At 34.9% G+C, this 24,923-nt stretch overlaps 1 protein-coding gene across 6 annotated transcripts in view; it reads left to right on the plus strand.

Moving 5' to 3' along the window:
* The window catches only part of LOC109049272 (low-density lipoprotein receptor-related protein 8-like), a 154,511-nt gene that overhangs the window by 96,433 nt on the left and 33,155 nt on the right, over window positions 1-24,923 (plus strand). For all 6 annotated transcript variants that reach the window (XM_042758436.1, XM_042758439.1, XM_042758437.1 and 3 more), the window contains exons 4-9: window positions 2,182-2,310; window positions 17,563-17,946; window positions 20,260-20,385; window positions 21,304-21,426; window positions 23,646-23,765; window positions 24,038-24,163. In XM_042758436.1, the coding sequence (XP_042614370.1) occupies window positions 2,182-2,310; window positions 17,563-17,946; window positions 20,260-20,385; window positions 21,304-21,426; window positions 23,646-23,765; window positions 24,038-24,163 (1,008 nt within the window). The remainder of the gene's footprint in view (window positions 1-2,181; window positions 2,311-17,562; window positions 17,947-20,259; window positions 20,386-21,303; window positions 21,427-23,645; window positions 23,766-24,037; window positions 24,164-24,923) is intronic.

The following is a 24,923-nucleotide window of genomic DNA, read 5'->3' on the forward strand; positions in this document are numbered from 1 at the left end:
TTCCTGAAGCCTTTAGTGTCATGTGATCCTTCAGAGATCTTTAGAATATGCTGATTTGGTGCTCAAGAAACAGTTAATATTATTAGCATTGTTGAAAACATATAGAGCTCCTAACCGAAAGTTGTGCAGCTTAATATTCTGTGGAAATATGGGCAGTGAATGAAAATCCCTGTGGGCACAGTAGTCTTCAGGGGTAGTGAGGAGAGAGAGGAGATAAGACAGACTGAGTTACCCATGAGGCTTCGCGCTATCTCTAGCGGTCAGCCAGACAGTTAGAATGGGTCATTCAGTTTATTCAGACACGTGCTGACAAAGCCAGAAACACACCCTCTTGCACACGCACATGAAAAGCTATTCAAGACCCACTCTGTCACATAAATTTTCCTAGTTGTACACCAACAAGGCTTGCGGTGTTGGGTTTAGCTCAGGGCTTAAATAGTACTTTTTTTTCTCTGACACTCTTAGATCCAATATGGCTTCCACAGATGAGGACTAGGCCTCAATTTGCAGAGCCACAATGGCCGTGTGCTGATGAAGAGATATCTCAAATGAGATTCACAGCTGTCTTTTTCCCATTTCTTTAGAGAAGGCTGTATAATAGTGGAATCCAGCGAGAGACATGGCATTCATTTTTATGATTATAGATAGGGTTCAGACAACAATGGGCTGCAGACACAGATTCGAGGTGTCAGAGAAGGTGAGAAGGTCTTCATAAATCTTCTTTTATACACTTTAAATTACTCAAAAGACTGAAGAGTGGGAGAAAGAGAAATCAGTCTAGCTGCTATTGATTTGGAGTTGGGTTCCCAGACATGTAGAGATGTATAATTTATGGAGCTGTCTTGGGAATGCTGTGTGATCTGGGATGAAACTTAAAAATGTTTCAATGGCCTTCGGTTTTGGCTAAAAATATGGCCAGTAGAGATGTTATATTGAATACAGTGTGTTTGTGTGATGGTGCTTGTCAAGAAAAAATAATCTTCATTTAGACAGCTTCATTTTATAACAAAATGAAAAGAAGAACAAGCAAAAGTTTGACCTAAACTAAATGCATATATTTTATTTTATATTTATTCTGTATGAAATACGCATTGTTCCCTTCATTGTGCATGACAATTATAGCATTTGTTTGTCTTCTAATCATTTGGTTCTATTGTGATGGTTAAACATTAGTGCATGGTCCAACAATTAAAAAAAAAATCGAATCAAAATAATTCATATTAATTAATTCTTGTGTTATCAATTGTCTTTTGGGTTTTTTAGTGTTAGAAATGTCAAAGTACTTCTAGCGTCAGAGTTCAGAGAATACAATGTTCAATACAGTGTTCAAACGTACTTATAAGTGATTTCTCAGCATGTTGAAAAAGGTTATTATTGTACATTTAAATAGATTTTTTCCCCATATGGTTTATTTAAATGTCTCATTGGTGTTATATTGTTTAGTATTTGTGTAAAAGTTTAAAATCGAAAACAATTACAAATTACAAAAATGCTATCATTTATTGAGTCATAGATTTATTTTTTATTATTTACATTTTTTTTTTGAAAGAAAGAAAGAAATTACTTTTTATTCAGCAAGGATGTTACATTTATAAAAAAGTGACAATAAAGACATTTAAAGTGTTACAAAAAAAATCCTATTTTAAATAAATGCTCATTGGTTTCAAACTATAGCATTTAATTATAGTTTTATATAGTTAGTTATTGTAGTTTTCTAATAACTTTCTATTCACCAAATTCACCTAAAACAAAGTATAACCGTTTCTATAAAAACATTAATCAGCAAGTTATCAAGATTATTGATAATAAGAATTTTTTCTTGAGCGCCAAATCTGGTGTGATTTTTAAATGGTCATGTGACTCTGAAGACTAAAGTAAAGACTGTGGAAAATGTAGCACATCACATTTAAAATTATAATAGTATTTCACAATATTATTGTTTTTACTGTATTTTTGATCAGTAGCGAGCAGACTTCCAAAAACTTTATTAAAATTCTACAATTTTACAATCTTTTAATAGTATTGTATTTAGAGGTGATATTTACACTATCTTAGAAAAGTTGTGTTGTGTTTTTGAATTGGCTGAACACTGTATTGACCGATCAGCATTCAGGAATATGCCTTTTGGCATTAGTTGATATTTTATTCTTAAACATCTTTCTGTGTTGCTTTCACTCATAGGTCGACAGACGTGTCCACCAGAGAAGTTTGACTGTGGTGGCTCGACGAGCAAATGCGTGTCGTTGTCATGGCGCTGCGATGGTGAACAGGACTGTGAAAATGGAGCAGATGAGGAGCAGTGTGCTGCAGGTAAGGGAGAAAAGAGAAAGAAAGAGGAAATCATTAAAAATAGGTCCTGTCTGGATAAGGCACAGTCAGGCTTCGGTGTGGTGTGTGTGTGTGTGTGTGTGTGTGTGTGTGTGTGTGTGTGTGTGTGTGTGTGTGTGTGTGTGTGTGTGTGTGTGTGTGTGTGTGTGTGTGTTTGTTTGTGTGTGTGTTTGTGTGTGTTTGATGTTACTGAGCTGATGATACTTTCATCATGTCCTCATGATGTGAAGGGTAGATATTACAGAATGCTCTTGATTGGAAAAAAAGGTGGGCTGATTTTTGTTTTCAGACTGTTAGTTCATGCATTGATAAACTGTCACAGCGTGTGAGAATGAGTGTGTGTTATGATTATAAATAAAAAAGAAATTCTGCTTACACATGCACTTTCTCTCTCTCATTTCCTCTCTCTCACACACTAACATGCCCGCACACACACAGTAATCTGGCTGCCAAATACAGGTATTTCAATTTAGTATTAGATTATAAAACAATATTGATTTTACTTTGCTCTTTGACGTGCAACCTATACAAGCATTGATTCTCCAACTATCTCTTTTATGGAAATATTATGTATTATACATTTAGCCTTTTAAAGCCCTTCATGATCTTTATCATTATAAAAAAAAAATCCTAAATACTGCTGAAGGGGTCATGGATAAAAGCAAACTCAACATTTTAAATCCACGACAGAGCAGCTGAGAATTTGCTGGTTTGTTTAGTATGGCTATTTTCTTTACTGTAGACTAATGCACCTGTTGATTATTATTAATATTGCAGTGTTTATATTGCAGTTTTTTTCCCTTGTGATTCATGTCTTTGTTTATACTGTACGTGTGTGGCAAGCAAAGAGATCTAGTGTGTGTGTGTGTGTGTAATGGATTTAAGTATTAGTTAATGAAGTGTAAATGCACATACCTTTTTATGTTTGTTTGCATAAAACAATGTCAAGAATTCCAAAGAATAAACATTTGCATACACTACGTTTTTAAAGTTTGGGATCAGTAAGATTTTAAAATAATATTTTATTAATAATTTTATTCAGCAAGGATACATTAAATTGATCAAAACTTACAGTAAAAACATTTACAATGTTACAAAAAAAAAAAAAGTTTTGAAAAATGACGTTATCTGAGTGACCACTTTATTTATAAATTAATTCCAGGATTTTTAATACAAAATTCACTTGAAATTTTTATGTGAAAGAATTTAATTATCATCAGTCACACAGAACAAAATGATTGTAAGCTTTTAGTCTGACACATTTAAAGGTGTTAGACATTTAAAAACATCAGTTTCTGTAAAAGCAATTAAATCAATCAATGTATTGTACAGTTTAAATTTTCTTCATGAAATTCGATTTTCTTCTTGAAGATTTGTGCATATCTGTCTATAGGTTGGGGTTGTATTGTCAAATCAAATGTAAAAATTGTATGTGTTTTACTTTGTTTTTTAAAACCAAAATATACTGATGAGATGATGCTGGCAGGACGTAAAGAGATTATTGTGTTTCTCTGTTGGCCATTATAATGTCTACAAAATACATATATCACAATTGAATTGTTGTGTTCATAATATGTAAATTATCCTGCCTATTATCCAGCCTAGACACGTGCGCTTTTCATATCTCCAAACACAGCCGAGTGAAATCTCTTGTCCTTGTGTCACTATGGATTTATGCTTTCTCTTATACTTAATCATGTAATAATGAAATACAGGACACGTTTTTCAACTCTAGCTTGATTTTTTTTTATGGTTTTCCATTTTCTGACTATTAGCACTCTGATTAGCAGCGTGACAGAGTTTGTTTATCTCTGTGGATTTATAGCTGTGATTTGCGTGCCGTACAGTCCTGTGCTGAACTGGAAAATAAGAGCATTAACATCACTGTAATATTTCACTGTGCTGCTGATTATAATTGATTTCCTGCTTGATGTCTGGTCCTGAGACTTCTAGTTTTTATTATAGAATAACCTGCAGGACTGCTCCTTTTGATTTATAATTGAAGATGCTAAGGCACGATCTATGAATACATATTACTCTTAATGCTGTAAGGCACCTAACTTCTGAAGAATCACGTTTTACAAAAATCACATTTTCAAATCAGTCACCTCCTTGTGAACCAGAAGCTCATCATTCAGATGTGACATAGAAGAGAGAACAGTGACGATAGTAATTATTTTATTTATTATGAAACATGTTTAGCTTGAACCTTGGCTGTTTTGCATCAGCCATCTTTAAAATTATGTATTTGATTTATTGTAAATATACTACCATTTCTTATTTGTAGAGCAGATAGTTCTAGCCCTGGCTGAATGGCACTGGTTTGCATATGCATCTACTGTATGCTGCTCATTCCCTTTATCCCCTCTGTTACTGCCGTAGTGGTGGGTTCACACATTATCTTATGGCACATGGACATTAATTTTCTTCCCTTGCCTTATTTCTTCCCTTCGCATTATTTGCAATTATATACATACATTACCCTACTTGCTTACATACATTGCACCTGGGTTATGTTGAATTGTAATGCAAGATGTTTTTAAATGTATGCTTTACCCGTGTTATGCTGATACTGGTGTTATGTTGTTTGATTTGGTCCCGGGTCAGAGGAGGTGGTGACAAACCTGAGCACTGCTGGAGACAGACTTTTATGTAGAGTGAAAGTTGTTCTGAATTCTTAGTACCTTGTGGGCTGGTAAAATGTAATAGCTTTTTTTTACAGAGCATTATACATAATGCTACAAAACATAATACTGATTTAGTGCTTTCATTTGCTGAATGGGGAAACAGTGCACTTTTAATGGGTTTACCAGACTCCAAACATACACCTAAAACCTGCTGCACCCACAAAGCCCTTTGTAGTGTACTAAAGGTTGGTAGATATACATAAAACACATCTTGGGGAGTTCCAGACATGAATAATATACCTTCTAACATCGCTTTCCCATTTTTGTAGAAGAAAGGCACTATTTTCCCTCCAACTCAGCTGTGTCCTTTTGCTCTCTGCTCTCTCTCTCTCTCCCCTCTATTACCTTAATCTCCAGATACACTGCGAAGAAAGCTTTTAAGTATGAATTATTATCAGTAACCTGCATTAAAAATGCACAATCAAAGTGCCCTTTGCTCTTGTGGAAGCCCTATGAAGAAAATTTTAAAGGTTTTAATTTCTGAAACTGCATTTAGACAGAGCGAGGAACCCCTGCTGAGGCAGAGCTGTGGCGTTTAGCTCATTATGAGGGAGGAGTTCCTTGACATGAGGGGGAAAAGCATTGAAGCCTCAAACATGTGAAGTTAAATTGCTGGTTGCATATATTCTTAATAATAAATGCACATGTTTGTGTTGATAAGGTGCAGTGCCATATAAACACAAACATATACTTTTTTGACTTTAGTCATTCTTCATAATATTCACAGTTTTGCTTAAATTGAATTTGTTTGGTCAAACTGACAGCATTATTGTAGAAGCTGTGAAGGGACATTCTCACTGTGTATGGATTTATGTTGATTCAGTAATAATATGTACTGATTATTTGACAGAAATACCTTAAAACAGGCAATATATACTGTTCTATGCACAAATATCTTGCTGTGATGAATTAATGTTCTGCTAAGCAGCTCAAACAAATCTTAAATAAACTTGTTAATCTTAACGAGATTGTTCATTCAAAAATGAAAATTAATCATGTACTCACCCTTATTTCTTTTAAAAACTCTGGCCTTCTGTGGAGCAACAAAGATATTTTGAAAAGTGTTGTTGACCATTGACTTCTATTGTATGGACAAAAAGCAAAACAAAAGCAAAAAATACATACAGTATATTTTATAAACCAAAGAAGAAAGTCGTACAGTTATGGAACAACATCATTCTTTCAGTAAATGAATTTGAGTTTTTGTGTGTATTGAACAGACTTGTTCAAAGCAAGAATATTAACTATAACTATATTAGTATCCACACCAATGGAGCATTCTGTTTATTATAAGCGCACACTGCAGTTATGTCATCTGCCGCTTTAAATGTTTAAACTTGAATCTCAATTCTGATTGGCTGTTAGTGTTTTTGCTGTTCATCAGCTGGAAGAAAAATGTTCTGAATGTGATTCCAACAATATAGTTTTTTTTCTGTCATTACCGTTATAGCTGTGGCATGGAATTTGGTTTTCTCATAGAATTAGAAAAATTATGAAAACCTTTGGTTTGAACAGACCTTAATGCTCTCACTGAGTCACAATGTTTAAGGTCACCCCTAGAGCACAGGACTACTGGGAAAATCTGGTGTCAAAATATGCATCAATTAATTCAAGTCACATCCCTCAGTTGATTTGCTTGCACTGCACCTGGACAGGAAAAGCAGATATCTCACAAGCTGTCAGTTTTCAAAAGTGTCACTATATGTTCAGTTCGGTCCTGTACCGCAGCAAGTGAAGGTTCACAGGATGTGATTCACTCTTGTGAACAGCTGAACTCTGTGTGGACAGAACAAGATTAAGCTCTTAAACAGAAGAGTGACAATCAATTAAAAATTAATGACTTTCAGTCACTTTGTCACTGCAAATGTGTGAACATGTCTTTAAGGGAAGAAAAAAACAACAAAAAAAAAACATATATATAATATAGTAAGAATAAAGATAGTGTTTATTGGTTCCTCACAGCTCCTTTTATGCATATGAAATGCTGGAGTGTTTATGTTTTATGCTGTAATATAATTGGATTTTAATTATCACAGTTAGATTTGTGTTACGCTGTGGGTGATATTACCCTTGAGATCTCTGATGCTCTCTTTTTATCTCATTCTATGTCCCCACTTCTGCCTCTCAAAGTACCACACAGACACCCACTTGATTCCAGCAGACCCATCACAAACTAATTATGAGAAATACTAAAACAATAAAAAATAGATTACAATATGAAACTCTAGAGTATATAGACTTCTGTTTTGGAATTTTAACCATTATGAGAATTTTACATATCACTCCAAACTAATCAATGGTCTCCAAACAGGCTCTTAATTAAGCAAAATATTTCTAATTGTAATTCGTAATTAAGTACAGTACTGCATTCTCTTCATGTAACATATTAAAAGTCCACAGTGAAAGCTTAACTATTAAAAAAAGCATGTTTATTACTGAAGATCCTTTTTAATGCATTTCCTTAATTTCTGTAAAATACACTTCATATTCCAGTCCAGAGAATTTCTTTCACACATTATATTTTCTGAAGCTTTGCACGATGTGAGATGCTAATGTTAAATCTTCACCTGGCATGCGTTTGACTCAATATCTCTGCAAGCCCTTCTATTGCTCTTCGAACCCTTTGAACATTTGCCATCTCCAGGAAGAGATGAACTCCAGAGCTGGATGCAGAAATAGATTCCTATTCCCTCTCCTCTTCCTCTACCCAATCCACACCACTTCTTTGTCTTCTTTTGCTTCTTACTCTTTTCACCAGGGTCCTCATTATTTGTTTGCTCTAAATATATTCACATATGACTTTTATGTATAACAAAGTCATGATAGTTGTGTGGGAAATTTGGTAAATTGAATCTCCTGTGCTGTGTGTATCACTATCAATTTGGGTATATGGTGCTGTGTTTTGAGAACTTTACGATCTGTAGTAAAAGCAAACACTTTGGATCAGGGAACTTTGTGTATAGTATTTGAGCAAATGATGTATGAAATTTGATACAATCTAGAAAAATGTACAGTCCATTTAGGTCCATTTATACTATTTAAGTAAAAAGATTAACATGCAAAATCTATTAGGTGGAAAAACTGAACTAAATGCTGTTCTTTTGAACTTTCTATTCATCAAAAAAAAATCCTGTGGAAAAAACTGTTTTCAATGTCAGTAATAATAAGAAAGTTTCTTGTGCAGCAAATCAGCATATAAGAATGTTTTCTAAAGTATCATGTGACACTGAAGACTGGAGTAATGGCTGCCGAAAATTCTGCTTTGCCATCACAGGAATAAATTTCATTTAAAAATATATTTAAATAGAAAAGTTATTTTAAATTGTAATATAATTTCACAATAGTACACTTCTTACTATGTCTTACCGACCCTGAACTTTTAAACAGCTGTGTATGCTGGAACAGTAACTCAAATTTGAACTACATTCAATATTTATAATAGAATTGCTCATGAAAATCAAACATAAATGTGAAGATGCATTTGCAACTCACTCAGGGTCAGAGGAATGTCATGTGCATTGCTGCTAGCACTGAGATGTAAGCGTGTTTACTATGACAGGTACTGTGAGCTCATTCTCATGTAACTAGTTTGGCCACACACCAGAGCCTATTCAATCAATTAAGATCAAATGGAAATTGCAGGCAAGCACTGAGGCGTGTAATGTCGATCATTGCTTTGAGATGACTGTGAGATCAGATAAGAGAAGCGAGGGAAAACTGGTGACACCCAGTAGATCCTAATGTGGGAGGATTTGAAGTGCACAGATACAGATAAAAATATTGAAATGGAGGAATGAAATACCAGAAAAGATGGAAAAGACAAACACGTGAACCAGTCTGTTAGTGGTTAAAGAGGTTATGTATGTACTGTACAATATGCACAGAGTTTATGTGAGTGTGTTATTTTTGCTGTTCTTGGTTCTTGGAATCTATCTATCTATCTATCTATCTATCTATCTATCTATCTATCATCTATCTATCTATCTATCTATCTATCTATCTATCTATCTATCTTTTAATTCAATGTTACTTACAGTTTATTTGTAATTATTTGTACATTTGCTTAATATATACAGTTAATATACAGTTATCACTTATACTCACCAAGGCTTATTTGATCAAAAATACAATAAAAACTGTAATATTGTGAAAAAATATTATAATTTAATGTTAAAATGTATTTATTACAATTTATATAATTAATAATTATATAGTAATTTATTTCTGTAATGGCAAAGCTACAGTATATTTTGAAAAATAAATGTCATGGGACCGAGACATTGTGAATGAATTTATTTTTGATACTTTTGCAAGTGCTGATAGTGTGTGGGATTCCTTCGTTTTTGCTTTGATGTAACAATGTAAGAGAAAAAAAAAACTTGCTGACCCCAGCATTTTGATAGGTGATGTAAATATTTGATGAAATAATCTATTTCAATTAGAAAATTATTATTTTTTATTTATAAATATAATTGCAATGTATCATTATATTGTTTAATTTATTTTAAAAAATACTTTTAAAAATATAATTTAATATATTTAAAAATAAATTTGGCTTCTTGGATGATTTATCTATTCAAATTTTGCAGTAAATTTTGAGGTTGCATTGTCCATTAAGGATGTCTTTTTAGGCAGCTTGCTAGGATTTGGGACAGCAGGACAGATCTTCTGTCTTCCTCGCTTCTTTGCTTGTCTTTCCATTTCCATTCCCAGGTTTTAGCACTTCTCTGGGTGCTGTGAACATTCTCATCACTGAAAAACACAAACGATCACCACCTACAACACTCAGCCTCTGCTGTACCACTGAGGAGGGCCGTAATAATGAAGTATTACAGCATCTATTGAAGCATTTCCTCAAGGGAGATTCAGAGGGGCTAGATGCCACACAAGAATATCTATTCGTTTGATTATATCAGTATCCGCGGGATTATTACTGACAGCTAATGTGATTACAGCAAATATTAAAGCTCTTTTCATGCATCCATGTAAAATTCTAATTACAGCACTGGCAGAAAGTGTAAGCCGCACTGTGTTTTAGATATTTTTTGTATGATGATGTTCTTGGTGTTCATTTATTTCCTGGGTGACATTGAGGCTGATAAATTCTGAGATGTGCTGTCTGATATATGCTAGTCCCCTGACTGAGGACAACAGGAACTCAACCAGAGGTGGGTAGAGTACCCAAAAACTCTACTCAAGTAAAAGTACTTATAGAAATATTTCAGTATGTTGATTTATAACATATTGAAACAAATCATTCCAATATGTTGATTTACTATCAATGATGTTCTTTTTAGCTTTCCATTCATCAATGAATCCTTAACAAAATGTCACAGGTTCCAAAAAATAAGCCGCAAAACTGTATCCAGCACTGTTAATAAATCAATATATTATGATTTTTTTTTTTGAAGGATCATGACTCTGAAAACTGGAGTAACAGCTGATGAAAATTCTGATTTGCATCACTGAAATAAATTATATTTTAAAGTAGGTATTATATATGTATAAATAACCTCTGACACAGAGAAGAGTGAAAACTCCTCACACGACAGCTAGGTTACCGAACATCTGAACATCAGTTGCGACACAGCAGCCACAACAGTATATTGGCAAATTATTATTAAGCATTATTAATATTATTATTATAAATTATTATTATTATAAAAAAAAAAAAAATTCATTTTTATTAGAAACATTCCCAGACTTATGAACTATATCATGAAATATCTCGATTCTCACCTTCATAGATTATGTTAGATAATATGTGATGGTCAAAGTAGCCTAATAATGTAATCTATTAACCATGCATAAAAACCTGTCTGTTTACTTAAGTAATATGGGTGTCATGCCATAACATATTTTTAATACGACTGACTTTATATTACATGTGAATTTAACATTGAAAGTTAATGTGATATAAAAACGGCTACTAATCTTTCATTGTGCAGAAAGAGAGCAAATAACATTTACATTATCAAAGAACATTTTCACTGACAGTCTAGAGTTCAATCACTCTCAAAAACTCCCATTAAAATCACTGAAACTTCAAACACTGTGAAATCAATATCTTATTTACAGATTCGTACACACATCTGCACTTTGTTGTTTCTGACGAGAGAATTTGCCAGAAAGAGAGATTCAGTCAGCGGGCGAGTGAAGGAAGCACCGGTATTTTAGCGATGACTCATCGGAACACCTCTGATTGGCCATTGCATTCATAAGCTCAACAGAATCTTGTGTGATTGGTTATAATGCGCACTGCTGTAAAAACGCGTCTGTCTCTGGCTCAGCGTCAGCCAGCGAACGCAGATCTGAATTTATCAGCTGATGATGTGACTCGCTGAACGTTCTCACGCCGGTGTGATTGTATCAAATATAGAAAATATTAATCGGCTATTTTTTGTCTTTTGGAAGCTGCATTCAACTTGGCTCCCCTCTTTTATAAGTTACACATACAACCAACTAATGTCATAGTGGTATCGTGTATTGTAATCGAATGTAGCCTATAAGTTATACCTGTTGAACTGTAGACAGCACACACGGTGTTCATCTAATAAAGATCTTCTTCGCTAGCAAACAATATCCTTTGCAGATTTGCTTTCAATTCAGCGCAGATCCAAAGCCATGTCTTCAACGCTCTTGATGTTCTTAAACTTTCTGTTACAACTCTGAGTGAACCGCTTCAGACGATCAGCGCGCGCGGCGGGAACTGAACGAATCATTCAAACTGATTCACAAACCAATTCACTGGTTAGCCGACTGGCTTGATCAAGCCTCTGAACAGAATTGACTCAAAAGAATGAATCATTCGTGAATGGGCATCACTCATTGCCCAGAGAAAAGTAGACAGCGCGTTTGGAATAAACTGAAGCATTTATAATTTTTATTGCATTAAGATAAAGTAAGGCGAGGAGCGTCGCCCACAGTAACTAAGTAAAAGTACAGATTTTTCCCCCAAAATTTACTTACAGTATTAGTTACCCAAAAAAATGTACTCAAGTAAATGTAATGAAGTAAATGTAACTCGTTACTACCCACCTCTGAACTCAACATGATTCCCAGTGAAATTAATGATTCATCTGGTTTTTGATAATGCCAGAATGAATGTTTGGTTCATTTCATATCTACAAGTCTGATGTGTTTCTGACTATTTTGTGTGCTCAGTCTATGGCGTCTATACAGGGGAGCTTTTGCCCTTTTGTGCTTTATGTGGGTGAGAATGTTGGCTGTACTCAGCACACAGTTGCATGAGGTGTTTGCACCCGTGTAATGCCAGACATTATGCTGAACCTCCTCTATCCCCTGACAATAGCCTGATATTTCTCTTTCATCTGCGCTGCCATTTGCTAATCCACCCTGAGGTAATGCCCCTGTACCCCTGGTCAACATATAGCCGCACTTCAGCAGGTGTGAAAATGTCTTTCCTTTCACCGTAAACAGCTGAAGGCTTGGTGCAGAGAGGTTTGTCCAGAGAGCTCTGCTCTAAATGAATTTGTTGCACAGAGGGGTCAATCATTTTCCACAGTATAATAGAGATTCAGACCATTTTAACTGCTCTCTCAGTCATTTCTGCACTGTTAAAATGAACCTGAGGAGCTTTTTCTGGTTTTATAAGTCAGATCAGGTTATATGACCAATAAAATGACTTTTATTGGAATAAACCAAATTATACAGATTGATTCAGACTTAATTCATTTCTTTGAGTTGGTTGAAACTAGTTCATTCAGATGCTAACACATTAAGCACATTTTAGGTTAAATTAAAGTCAGTTAAAAGATCCTATGAAATTAGTAGTTTTTTGGCTTTTAGTTGATGTGTGTTATAACATTTAAATGCAAGTATACTCCTATTTGCTGACTAAATTCACTTTTAGCAGGTCAATTGCATTTCAGATTTGGCAGAAGCTATTTGCGTTAAATACCATTGCTATTGTGTAAATAGATGCCGAACGCCCTGTAAATGCTGTTAAACACTTTATCCCCACTATTAAATACCCATTGGGCAATTTATTGTTGCTTTTTCTTCATTATTTTAATTTAAAATAAACACATCTCCAAGTTGAAATGTGATTGAGAAATACAATGAAATGAAAGAAGAATGGAAACAGGCTAATTCAAACTAAGGTTGGTCACATCAAATGTTTAATGCACTGTCCTCATTCTTTACACCACTCTCCCTTCTTGGTTTATTTTGTAACTTTGTTTGACTCAATCAGACATTAATTAGCAGAGATGGTGTAATTAGACTTTTCTTGGAAAATGGAGCACAAATGACTTTGATGACTCATCCTGCACTGTACAGGTTTTTGTCCAATCAGATGCTCTCTAGAATGAGAATGTTCCTCCCACTAATGTCATCTGCAAGCTAGTGTGTAATAAAATGGGTCATGGCCGCGGCGTAATTATAAAGCTTATTGGCTATTTAAAAAAGGGACAATACCTTCAGTGTATCGAGTCAAAATTTTGGAAATGCATCAAAACTTTCATTTACAGTGTGATTTCACAGAGTTTCAGTGAAACAGTCGCTCACTGCTAGAGTTACATTACTGGTTTATTTTCTTCACACAAGAAGAGTTATAAACCAGAGTTGCCAAACAAAATGTTTTATTCCTTTTAAACTCATAACTGACTAATGAAACCACACTGAGGGCTTACAGAATTACCGGCCTGAACTAATTCCCTGTCCTCTTCAATTTTTCTTTCTTGCTAGTATATCCCCTTTTCCATATGCTGTGCCTGCAGGCACTGTTGTCAGCACTGGGAAAAGCTTCATGAGGCGGATCTCATCCAAAGCATTGCAGTCTTTAGCTGCCTCAGTATGTTTGTGGCACCTCTTTCCCTCAGCTCAGTGCATCATGGTTACAGTCTTTCTCCCCGGAGGAGGCTAGTCTTTCTCTCTGATACGGGATACTATAATAATACGGGCTGATGAAGGACAGTGGCGAGCGCACCATTAACTTAGTGCCTCGGGCCATTTGCTGAGTGTAGCATGAACCTCAGTGCTAAAGCTGCCCCCGGTGGCTTGTTCTCACAGATACAGTATGGGGTGGTCAGTATTGTGTTAAAAGTGTTCCAGTCTTCTTACACATTGCTTTTAAAAGGTGAAGTGTGTATTTTTATGCGTATGCATAAAATGCACAAATTTAAGGCAAATATATAGTAGTTAAGAGCATTTTTGATGAGCATTCACTGAAGTTATTCATTTTCAGTGAGACTTGGAGAGTTAGCATGATTGCAAGTATGATATTGCTTTCACACAACAGTTCAATAAATGATAAGTTAATATTGAGTAACCTACATTTAGACAGTTGCCATTGTCTATTTTTATTCTGCCAACGAAAAGAATTCCAAGCAAAGTCAGAATCAATTTTGTGCATCGCTGAGTAAACCCAGAGTAGTAAATCAGAATAAATAGTCTATTTGAACAAACTGACTGAATGAAGTAACTTGTTTCTTACTGAAAGAATCAGTGTTTTTAAAAGAATTGGTTGTATTGAATGATTCAGTGACTTGCATGTAAAAACAATCACTTGCTTTTACAATCACTTGTAAAAAATCTGTGTTTTAAACAAATTTGTTGAATGGTTCAATGACTCATAAAGACAGTCACTTGTCACTACCTGCAGGTGCATTTGTGTAATTTATAGAAAAAATTTGTTTTTTAGATATTGTGATGTTTTTTGGAGTTTTGATATATTGTGGTGTGTGATGTGTATAAACATATTTTTAAGTTTTTTTTTTTTTTTTTTTTCATTTGTGGTTGTGGCTTTTCTGTCCTTGTGTTGGTTGAGAGACAAATGTAATATTTGACAGGAACTAACTGTTGTATAGTATGTGATGCAACATATGTGTGATATAACAACAACATCATATAACAGCTGTATGTGTTTATGTTATATATTATACAACAGTTCCAGTCAAATATTCTGTGTAGTCTCTCAATTAACACAAGGACAGAAAAGCTGCATGCAATTCTTTCACATTCAGTTCTGCTATATATTTTTCAGCTCTCTGTTGTTTGCTTGTGTGGTTCAAGGCCACAGAGATCTTGTTAATGTAAAGCCCTATCTACTACCTGTCTGTTGTTGGCCCGGGGAATGAGTATTTGACATTGGTCAGTGGAATTCAGTTGACCTGCTTTGAGCTTTTCCTTTCCGTTCTTTTAAAATCCATTCACTGTTGTGCCTGACCTCTAAACCAGATAGCATCAAAATCCACACAGCAGAGATCTATCAGCAGCCTTTGAATGACATTTTTGGGTATTTGTTTGGTTCAAAGCATTAGTTAGTAGAAATGGCTCTGGTCCCTTCTTCAATGTAACACTTAGCAAGCACAGCTAATCAATGTTTAGTGTAGATTTATTTAGTATGTGAAAATATTTTATACATCCAATTCACACCTTCTACAAGTGTGTATAGAGCTGGGTGATTTGCTTTTCATTCCAGCTGGAATGTGACAGTGGTATATGATAAAGCTGTCCGTGTTTGTTCTGTTCCTCTCTGAAAGGATGTTGTTTTAGGCTGCTGTCTCCATCCCTCAAGAGAAGAGAAGGGTCAGCCAATCCAGTCTCCCCCTGCTTAGAGCAAACACAACCTTCCTTCCAATACACTGTACACACAAAAAAGATCCAATCACGTTCCTTTCTTTTAAGAACATGCTACATTTGCTGGCTGCCTTGACCTTGAGGGTGGAGAAATGTAGCAGCTAGACAATAGCTACATATTCCAGAAGATGTTATTCCACTTTTGCCCTCAGCTGTTCGATGGTCATTGAAGAAACCTTTGAGTGGTCGTCAGCAGATGCAGAGCTTGCTTTCCTAATAGACCTTTTTGATTAGTTTTTTTGTTTGTTTGTTTGTTTAGATGCTTGTTGGCTAATCAGCTTTGCAAAAATACAATTAGCATCATATCTCATTGAGCATTATTGTAATTGACTTCAAAAGCAACTAGCGTAAGGGCAGATATGTGAAATACAAATCAGCTAAAGTACAATAAACAACAGGAATGACCTTTCTGTGAGCTGCACAAATAACATTGATTTTAAATCCGGCAATACAATTTTGATAATGTCACCGTTTTGTTGGTAAAAGTGATTTATGAGCCCCAGCTGCTCTTTGCAAATAGTTTGCATATTTACAGGTTTATTGACACAAAGTCTCAAAAAGTCAGGATCGATTTCTCTCTTATCCCATCCACTCAAACATGCTCACACCCGATCACATGCTCGTAAGCCATTTCAAATCCTTTTACAAAACTAGCCTCCTTGAATGTAATACCCAGTCGCCTTACAGCTCTTCAGGACGGTTATTCCGGTGGGGTGGGTGACCCCATTAAAGAATGGACAGGCGTTTACTGCAGCACAGTTAAGCCCATTTAGTTAGTGTCTGCCGCCAGTGTGGGGCTGAAGTGTGAATCTCAGGTCATCTGTAGCACAGTTGAATCAGTGAGGTCACGGAGCTCACATCAGCACAGAATAGCTCTGTCTGAGCTCATGCTGCATTTGCCATAAATTTCCAGTGAGAAGTGTGCTTCACTCATTTTACTGTAATGGTACATCATTGGTTTGGTTATATGACATCATTAAACAGAAACCCAGAGTCATCTTTTTTCCCCAAACTGATTTAGAAGTTTGATTAGAGTTTTTTTTTTTTTTAATAATTGTAAAAAAAAATGTTTAATGTTCTATTGAATAAATAATTATAATTTCTCATAATTTTTATAAGGTAATTTAACATTACTAAATTATCATCATTTAAAAATGTTAAATTACATTATAAAATGTTATATTTTACTTTACATTTGAATATATATATTACAAATAAATTGGAGTTAGGGTTGCATGGTTTGACTGATTTATTTTGAAATTATAAGGCTATAAATCTACAAAGGCCTTAAAAAAGGAGAATTTGATATATTTTTACAAATATCCACTTTTCAATTATTAGTTGTTAATTATTCAAAATCGTGATATAAGAGTTCACATTATAAGATCACCGCCAACTGACAAATACAAAACATAAGGAAAAAAATATATTATAATAGGAGGCTTGTTTGTTTTTGTCCTTAATGATTTTACTTCCTGGATGATCAAAAAGTCATTATGATTCCCTTTTTTCAGTTCATTACAAAAAAGGGGAACATATGGGAACCGAGTTGATGCCTAACCTGATGACTTCAAGTTTTTCGATAATACATTTTAAAATAAAATCTATATGCGCAATGACAAGATAATAAGAAAAATTACAAAATGCTAGCTTTTCTCATAATTTTTTTGAAAAATTGTGCTTGTATAGCACAAAAAAGTTGGAAACACAGGAGACAAAATATGCTTGTGATGAATAATAAAAAAGAAAAAAAAAATTTTAGAAACACAGGAAACAAACAAAAAAAAGTTCTTACAGTATGTCTAAAAATGCCTATATTAACATGCAATAGTTAAAGGTTCAGCTATCAACTATTTATCGTTCAAGTCATTTTTTTACATACTGTATATGTATTTGAGGGACTTTAAGACTCTGTGTTAATAAAGTACATTCTTCATTTTTCCAGATGCTAAGGCTTGCCCTGCTAAAGAGTTCCAGTGCCGTAATCGTCTGTGTGTGGCCCCCACGTTTGTCTGCGATGGGGATGATGACTGCGGCGACGGCAGCGATGAGGAGAAGTGCACGGCAGCCACCGCCAGCACCTGCGGGCCGCATGAGTTTCGCTGTGACGACTCAGAGTGTATCCCAGCGCCATGGAGCTGCGACGGAGATCCCGACTGCAGAGACAAGTCTGACGAATCTCTGGAGCGTTGCAGCCGCAGGACGGAGCCTCAAAAACCCCACTGCACTGTGGGAGAGTTCCGGTGCAGGAGTGGAGAGTGTATTCACCTCAACTGGAAATGCGACGGAGATGTAGACTGCAAGGACAAGTCTGATGAGGCCAACTGTCGTAAGTGTATAAGAAGACTGATATTTTTAATATACTGATCAGAGTTAACATTTTCAAGCACATGTTTCCTAAGATATTTACTGTGTGGTGAATGAGTTAATTAATTGAATTAATAATCAGTTTTACCACTTGGCTGCATTACATGCTCTTTTTAATGCTGCATGCATGCTGTTCTTGTCATTATATTCATTCTAAATTACTGTCACGTCCAAGTAAAGCAGTAAAACACATGGTGTATTCTTGGAAAATGTTGTTCATTTAGAATCAGTCCCTTATTGTCTGTTCCTCCTAATTCTGTTAACACAAATGCATTGCACGCATGCCAACATAAATTAAAAGATTAAATAATAAAACATTCACAAAATACTCTAAATACAAAATATACTAAATTCTACTCCAATTCTATTAAAATTCATTTGAATTCCATCTGTTACAGTATATATAATTAGAGCTGTCTAATTTTGACATGTTAATTTAGTAATCGTAGTACCTAAGATTGGTACTATTTTGAACATTCTGCATTTTGTATTGACTTCTAATGCCAATGTCTACTTTGTCTGCCACAATTATTAATTATCTTCATTTTCAGCAAATATTGATTTATTTATGATTATTGCTTAATTAATTAGCATGTAATTTATAGTGATTTAATTGATTTATAAATAATATAATAGAATTAGAATCAGTGAACATGAATGTTTATTGACTTTACATTTCAAGGATTTGTTTCTCCATGAAGCATGAGGAAAAAAGCATGTTTGTTTGAGTAATCGTGAAAACACAAAACCTGCAGCTGAAAACTTTGTTTGCATGTGTGTTGTTGATACCGAGTGTGTGCACACACACACGTGTACAGTTTGTTCTAGCATGTATGTGTTTATTGAGATAATGGTGTTCTTTTTCCATGAGTTTATCACAAGTAAATCTCCACAAAGTGCTGTGGTACAAACATGGTAATGTGCTAGAGTCTTGTTGGTTGCCAGACAGAGTAAGCGCTCTGTGAGTGTTGTCTCAGTAATACTTTACTGTTCAGTTCCTATTTTGGTCATTTTGCATTATATTTTATTGGGTTTAAGTTAGATGTTTATTCTTTGTGGGTGGATACTGTTTTTATGCTGCCAGTGTTACTTTAGTCTTATTTATGTACTATTATAGTTTTTTGGTAATATTTTGAATCAGCTTTTATTTTTTTTTTATATGTTCAGTTTTCATTTTATTTTTACTTGCATTTTTAGTAATTTTGTTATGTGTTTTGTCATTTTTATTACTTTTTTAATATTTAAAAAGTTTCAATTTATTTTTTTCAACTTGACTTTTTTCAGTACTTCAGTTCAACCAACTTTTTTCAGTTAGTTGCAAAGGCAACATTTCAAATTTTCATGTGTTTTGAGTTTTTCCATCTAATATTTTATTTAAGCTCTATTTAAACTAACAATAATGTTTTTAACGGTTTTAGTTGTAGTTGACGATAACAACATTGACTGTGCTTATGACAGCAATGGCAATATGAATAAATGTTTCACTGTTTAATAAATAATTACATTTATGAATAATAGCAAACCATGTTTCCACTAAGTTACAGTTCAAAAGCCAAACTTGGGGTGATATCACAGATACAGTTGATGCATTCATATAGAATTCAATTAATTAATGTTATTAAACTGCTATTATACAGTATACAATTTTGTTTCTCAAGTGAATATATTTTGTTTTAGAGAGGGTTATTTATTTTAACTGGAAAACAGGGCAAAAATGTAGGTCAAACGTATTTTTAAGCAGTGAGAGCTGCCGTGAGATAAGTTGATGTGTTCTAGTGAAATTGATCACGGTGAATGTTCTCCCTCTGCAGCTCCTCCAAATTACACCGTATGAAATATTAAAGGGATTTTAAAAGATGAATGTGAAAAATTAAGACCTTTCTTTGTCGAACAGCACATTTTTCTTTCTTCAGTGTGTTTCCCTTATGCCCCAGAGTAAGTGACTGATTGTTTTTAATCTTCAGAGCTCTTTTTCTGAGGAAACTCTCTTGCAAATAAGCTATTACCTTGAGATCTGACACAACGTAAAAGCCAAAAGCATTTGCTGTTTTAGAACTAAAGCTCACAAACAGAGGTATAATGCGTGACTATTTTGAAAGTGTGATGGTGAGTGCTTTAGTGTGCATGTTTTTAACAGCTTTAACAACTCATGGCTTTATCTTAGTCATTTACTTGGCATATTTCTGCAAAACGACCAAATATTGATTATTTGGCAAGGATGATATATATAGCTACAGGAATGCTTGTCATATATAAACGTGTTTTTGTCCTGCAGCTGTGCTGACCTGTCGTCCTGATGAGTTCCAGTGTGGTGATGGCTCCTGCATTCACGGAACTAAACAATGTAACAAAGTGCACGACTGTCCAGATTTCAGCGACGAGGCTGGCTGCATTAACAAAAGTGAGTAACTTCAATATTCTCCTTTTTCCCATCTCTCTTTTGACTTTTTTTTTCTGTGAAACACAAAAACAGAAGTTTAGCAGAATGTGCTCAGTGCTCTTTCTCATACACATACACTGCTGTTCAAATGTATATTTTTATTCAGTAAACAAAGATGCATTAAAATGATTTAAAAAATGGCAGTCAAGACATTAATAATGTCAAAGAATCCTGAAAAAAGTATCATGGTTTCCACAAAAATATTAAGCTGCACAGCTGTTTTCAAGGTGGATAATAATAAGAAATCAGAAACTAAATGCAAAAAAAAAAAGCTACAAAATGTGAAAATTCCATCAAGTGTACCCTTTAAAATATATAAAAATTGAAAACTGTTCATTTTAAATTTCAATCATTTTTACAGTATTACTGCTTTATGGTATTTTGGACCATAAATGCAGTATTTTAAGAGATTTCTTTCAAAGATATTTAGACTTTAAAAGCAATGTCCTTTGAAACATACTGTGTCCTGGGGGGCTGTCAAGATCCAGAAAGGACCAAAAAAAAGCACCATTAAAGTACAAATAAGTAGTCCATATGACTCATGCACTATATTCCAGATCTTCTGAAGCCATATATTTCAGCCTGTTTCTCACACAGACCTATTTTATTGGCTTTACATGATTTGAAATATAGTATTAAATTCCACAGACTACTTTTATGGTGCTTTTATGTACTTGTTTTGCACTTGATGGCCTCTTGTCACTGTTTATTGTCATTGTAAGGCAAAGAGCAAAATGAAAATTCATGCAATGAGTGTCGTTTGAAAATGTGTTTTGTGTAATGGCAGTTCATGTTGTGCACTCTACATAATTTAGTTTTGTTTATGTGCTATGACTGAAATGCCAGAAGTGTAAGAACTCTTTATTGTGTCCTTGACAGCCACCAAATGTGAAGGTCCGCTGAAGTTCATATGTAAGAGCGGGGAATGTATCGATAGCAGTAAAGTGTGCGACAGTCTCAAGGACTGCAAGGACTGGTCTGATGAGCCTGTGAAGGAGTGCGGTGAGTTCAGGAACTTTTGCACAAATGCAGACATCCTCAGTAAGTTGTTTATTGGTATAATCATATATTTGGGACTTTATTTTTAAATGAAGTTTATATGCAAGTATTGTATACAAGATATTTTATATGATGACTTTAAGTGTAGGAAGTCAAAGATAGAATTATAAAATTGTTTCAGATGGTATGCCTGCAGCCAGTGATCTAGGGTCAGCTTTTCCTTTCTCACTAGTAGTGTTGGATTTGGAGAGGGAAAACGAATTCCAGACCAGCATTTAAGCTTATAGGCAGTGTTTGCTTATTAGGGGCTTCGCTTGATCAAGGGCCAACAACCCACAGAGCGATCATTAAGATCAAAGTGTGAGTCTTCCCTCGGGTGCTATCATACAAGGAGAACGTGCCCAGAATATACTGCTGCCCTCTAGAGAGAATGCAGGTTCCCATAGATCTGTTTTTTTTTCTCTCTCTCTCTGTTCTTGTCTTTCATCATTTTGGGGAACTGGACTTTTTCTTCTGCGATAAGCTAGAGCTGAAAATGCCATATTTTTTGGAGGAGTGTGAAATTTTTTTGATGTTAAAATACTTTCATCTTTCCAAAGTTCAATGTACAGAGACAACTGTAGTAAACCATTCATTGGTCAACTTCCTGAAGAGTGTAAACGCTTGTGGGGCTCTGTTTGTTTGAGCGGTTCAATATCTCAGCTTCTGGCTCAACCAGAAGTGTGGAATCGGAGCAGAACTGCATATTTTCCCAAGTAATGGCAGATGAAACATAAGGAGATAAACAAATCCTGTAAAAATCATTCCTTGTTGCCACTGCAACTATGAACACTAAATCACTAGGACTGGTGCTAGGGATTACGCTTCTACCATATCCACTAGTGCATCCTTTACTTGTCATACATGATTCATATGTGGCCTAGAGAAAATGCCATTTCTGGCTTGTTGGAGAGCATCTCTCACTCGCTTTTTGAGTGTGCATTTCTTTTAGTCACGGTCCAGGTGTTTGTCCTACCTCTTCTCTCAACCTGTCTCCTTTCATTTTACTTTGTCTTTTCTTTCCTCTGTTTCACTTGAACTTCGTGTGGTGCTTCTGTCCTCTGCATGACTCCTGCTGGCAGCTGTTAGTCAGCATTAGCATCAGCTATTCTTCTCTTTTTCCTATTCTCTTGCTGTCTGTTTTTTCTTCTGTCAGGCTGGTTTATGTCTTTTATGTTGTACTTGCACACCATGTCACACTGATATCCACAAAATGTATTTATTATTTGTTTTAAAGCAAAGTATTAATATTATTGTTGTTGGTTTTTAATAATAGCTTAGATTTTTAAATTAAATGTTTGCTTCTTTATATTTATATTGGTTTGTGTTATTATTAATATTAGTTTTTGCTTGCTAAATAAGTTTAGTTTAAAAAAAAAAAATTATAAACTTTATACATTTATAAATATTTCTTATTTATGTATTTATTCAGCTTTATAATTGACCCTTCGCCGGGAGTTTGATTGACAGGCGATCTGACCAATCATAACACCATTTTGTCAGACAAAAAAAAAACTGACAAGAGAGTAGATTAACGTCAGTGGATTTGAACTTGGTGTATATTGTAGTCTTTCCGCGGATGAAAAAAGATACATTCTGATGTTCATTCATGTTTATTTTGTGCTATAACTAGTAAAGAGGAAGAGATGATTGGTTCACATGCCACTTGAACTGAGACAGCGATCGGTCACGACACATTAAAGAGCCACAAAACGGTTTTTATTGTTTTAATTTCATTAAAAAAATGAAAAAATATGAAAGCTGAGACTTTGTTTCATACCAAAAGTATCCTGCATTATCTTGCCTGTCAGCAGTGTATGATGGAAGTCATCTGTAATGGAGGGAGCCAACAGCCAATGCCCAAATGCGTTTGCTCTCAGAGAAAAGTTATCGAATCATTCTAGTCACTCTCTCTCACAGCACCTCACGCACAAGCAGTTTCCACCTATTCACTGCATTTTTTTCAAGCATTTAAGGCAGGTCTTTCAGTTGAACTGCACTCATCTCATCACTTTCTTATAAAGTCATGACACAGACTTAAAGCTCAACCTAGAAAATGAGAAGAAAGCAGTCTATTGCCAGCTGTTGTCAGGTTGCAGTGGGCACTTACCATCCAGTTCCCCCCGGGCACGCTGACCTTCTTCTTTATTTTTATTTTTTTTTTACCTTTTTTTCTGTCATAGGTCTGAATGAATGTGCCATTACCAATGGAGGCTGCTCTCACATATGTAAGGACCGGCAGATTGGCTATGAGTGTGAATGTCCCTCGGGCTACAAGCTCCTGGACAAGAAGACTTGTGGAGGTAACAGATATATTATGTCAGATACCAACATTTTGATGCTGTGCAAGTCTACATTGTACGCATTTTCCCTGAAGCCCACTGTTGTACGTGTATTGTGAACATCTAGGATTTGTTTACTCTCAGTGTCTTTTCTTTTAAATTGATAGTAGAGAAATCCCCAGATGGTGTTTGCAAGCATCATTTATCTTGTCTGTGGACACTGCACTACAAAAGCCTCTGTTCTCTGTGTATCTCTGCTCTGTTACTAATGCTTTTCTGATGGTCCTCGCCAGACATAGACGAATGTGAGAACCCTGATGCCTGCAGTCAAATATGTATCAACCTCAAAGGCGACTACAAATGTGAATGCTATGAGGGTTACGAGATGGACCCGGTTACCAAGACATGTAAAGCAGTGGGTAAGATACTCCACACCAGCATCTACATCCATCACTGTTCTGGACCAGGATTAAAAAAAACAAAATTGTTGTACGTACTAATCAGGGGAGACATTTTACCAAGTTTTTTTTTTTTCATTATTTCATTAAAAACATGTATTTTTGTCCATATAATGATGAAGTTATTGAGAATTTTTATCTTTTTTTATGTGCCAAGCAGTATAGTTTATTGTGTCATTCCCAGCATATATGTATGGATACCCATGCACACACACAGTGGCAAAAAAATAGTAAAATAACTTTGAAAATATTAAAAATAATGTACTTAAAAAAAGAGAGAGAGAGAGATTTACAGATATTCAAAGTTGTCTGTAAATATATAATATGTTATATTATTAAATTATATTATTTATTTATTTATTTTTTGGTATCACATCACATTACATTGTGATGATGGAATTAAATTGCTATAAGCTGTTATGATTGCATCGTCTCTTCTGTTTATTCACTGGAGTGGCAGTGGTGTTTATTATTTTTCTTGAATATTCTTTGTATTTAAGTGAGGTAGACAGTTGGGTTTTGTTTTTGTTTTTTGTTTTTTGTTTTTTTGTGGCCACTTGTTTGTTTTATAAAGAAGATGGGATAGGTGCAGCACGGAATGCTTTAGAATTGTGAGGGTTTTGTGTACCTAATGTAGCTAATCTTTATTGTCCTTCTTTTGCATGACCAGCCTGCGTAAACTTCAATGCATTTCCAGCACTCCCGATAGGCTGAATGGCAG

This window comes from Cyprinus carpio, chromosome A6 (assembly GCF_018340385.1).
Source record: "Cyprinus carpio isolate SPL01 chromosome A6, ASM1834038v1, whole genome shotgun sequence".
Classification (NCBI taxonomy): domain Eukaryota; kingdom Metazoa; phylum Chordata; class Actinopteri; order Cypriniformes; family Cyprinidae; genus Cyprinus; species Cyprinus carpio.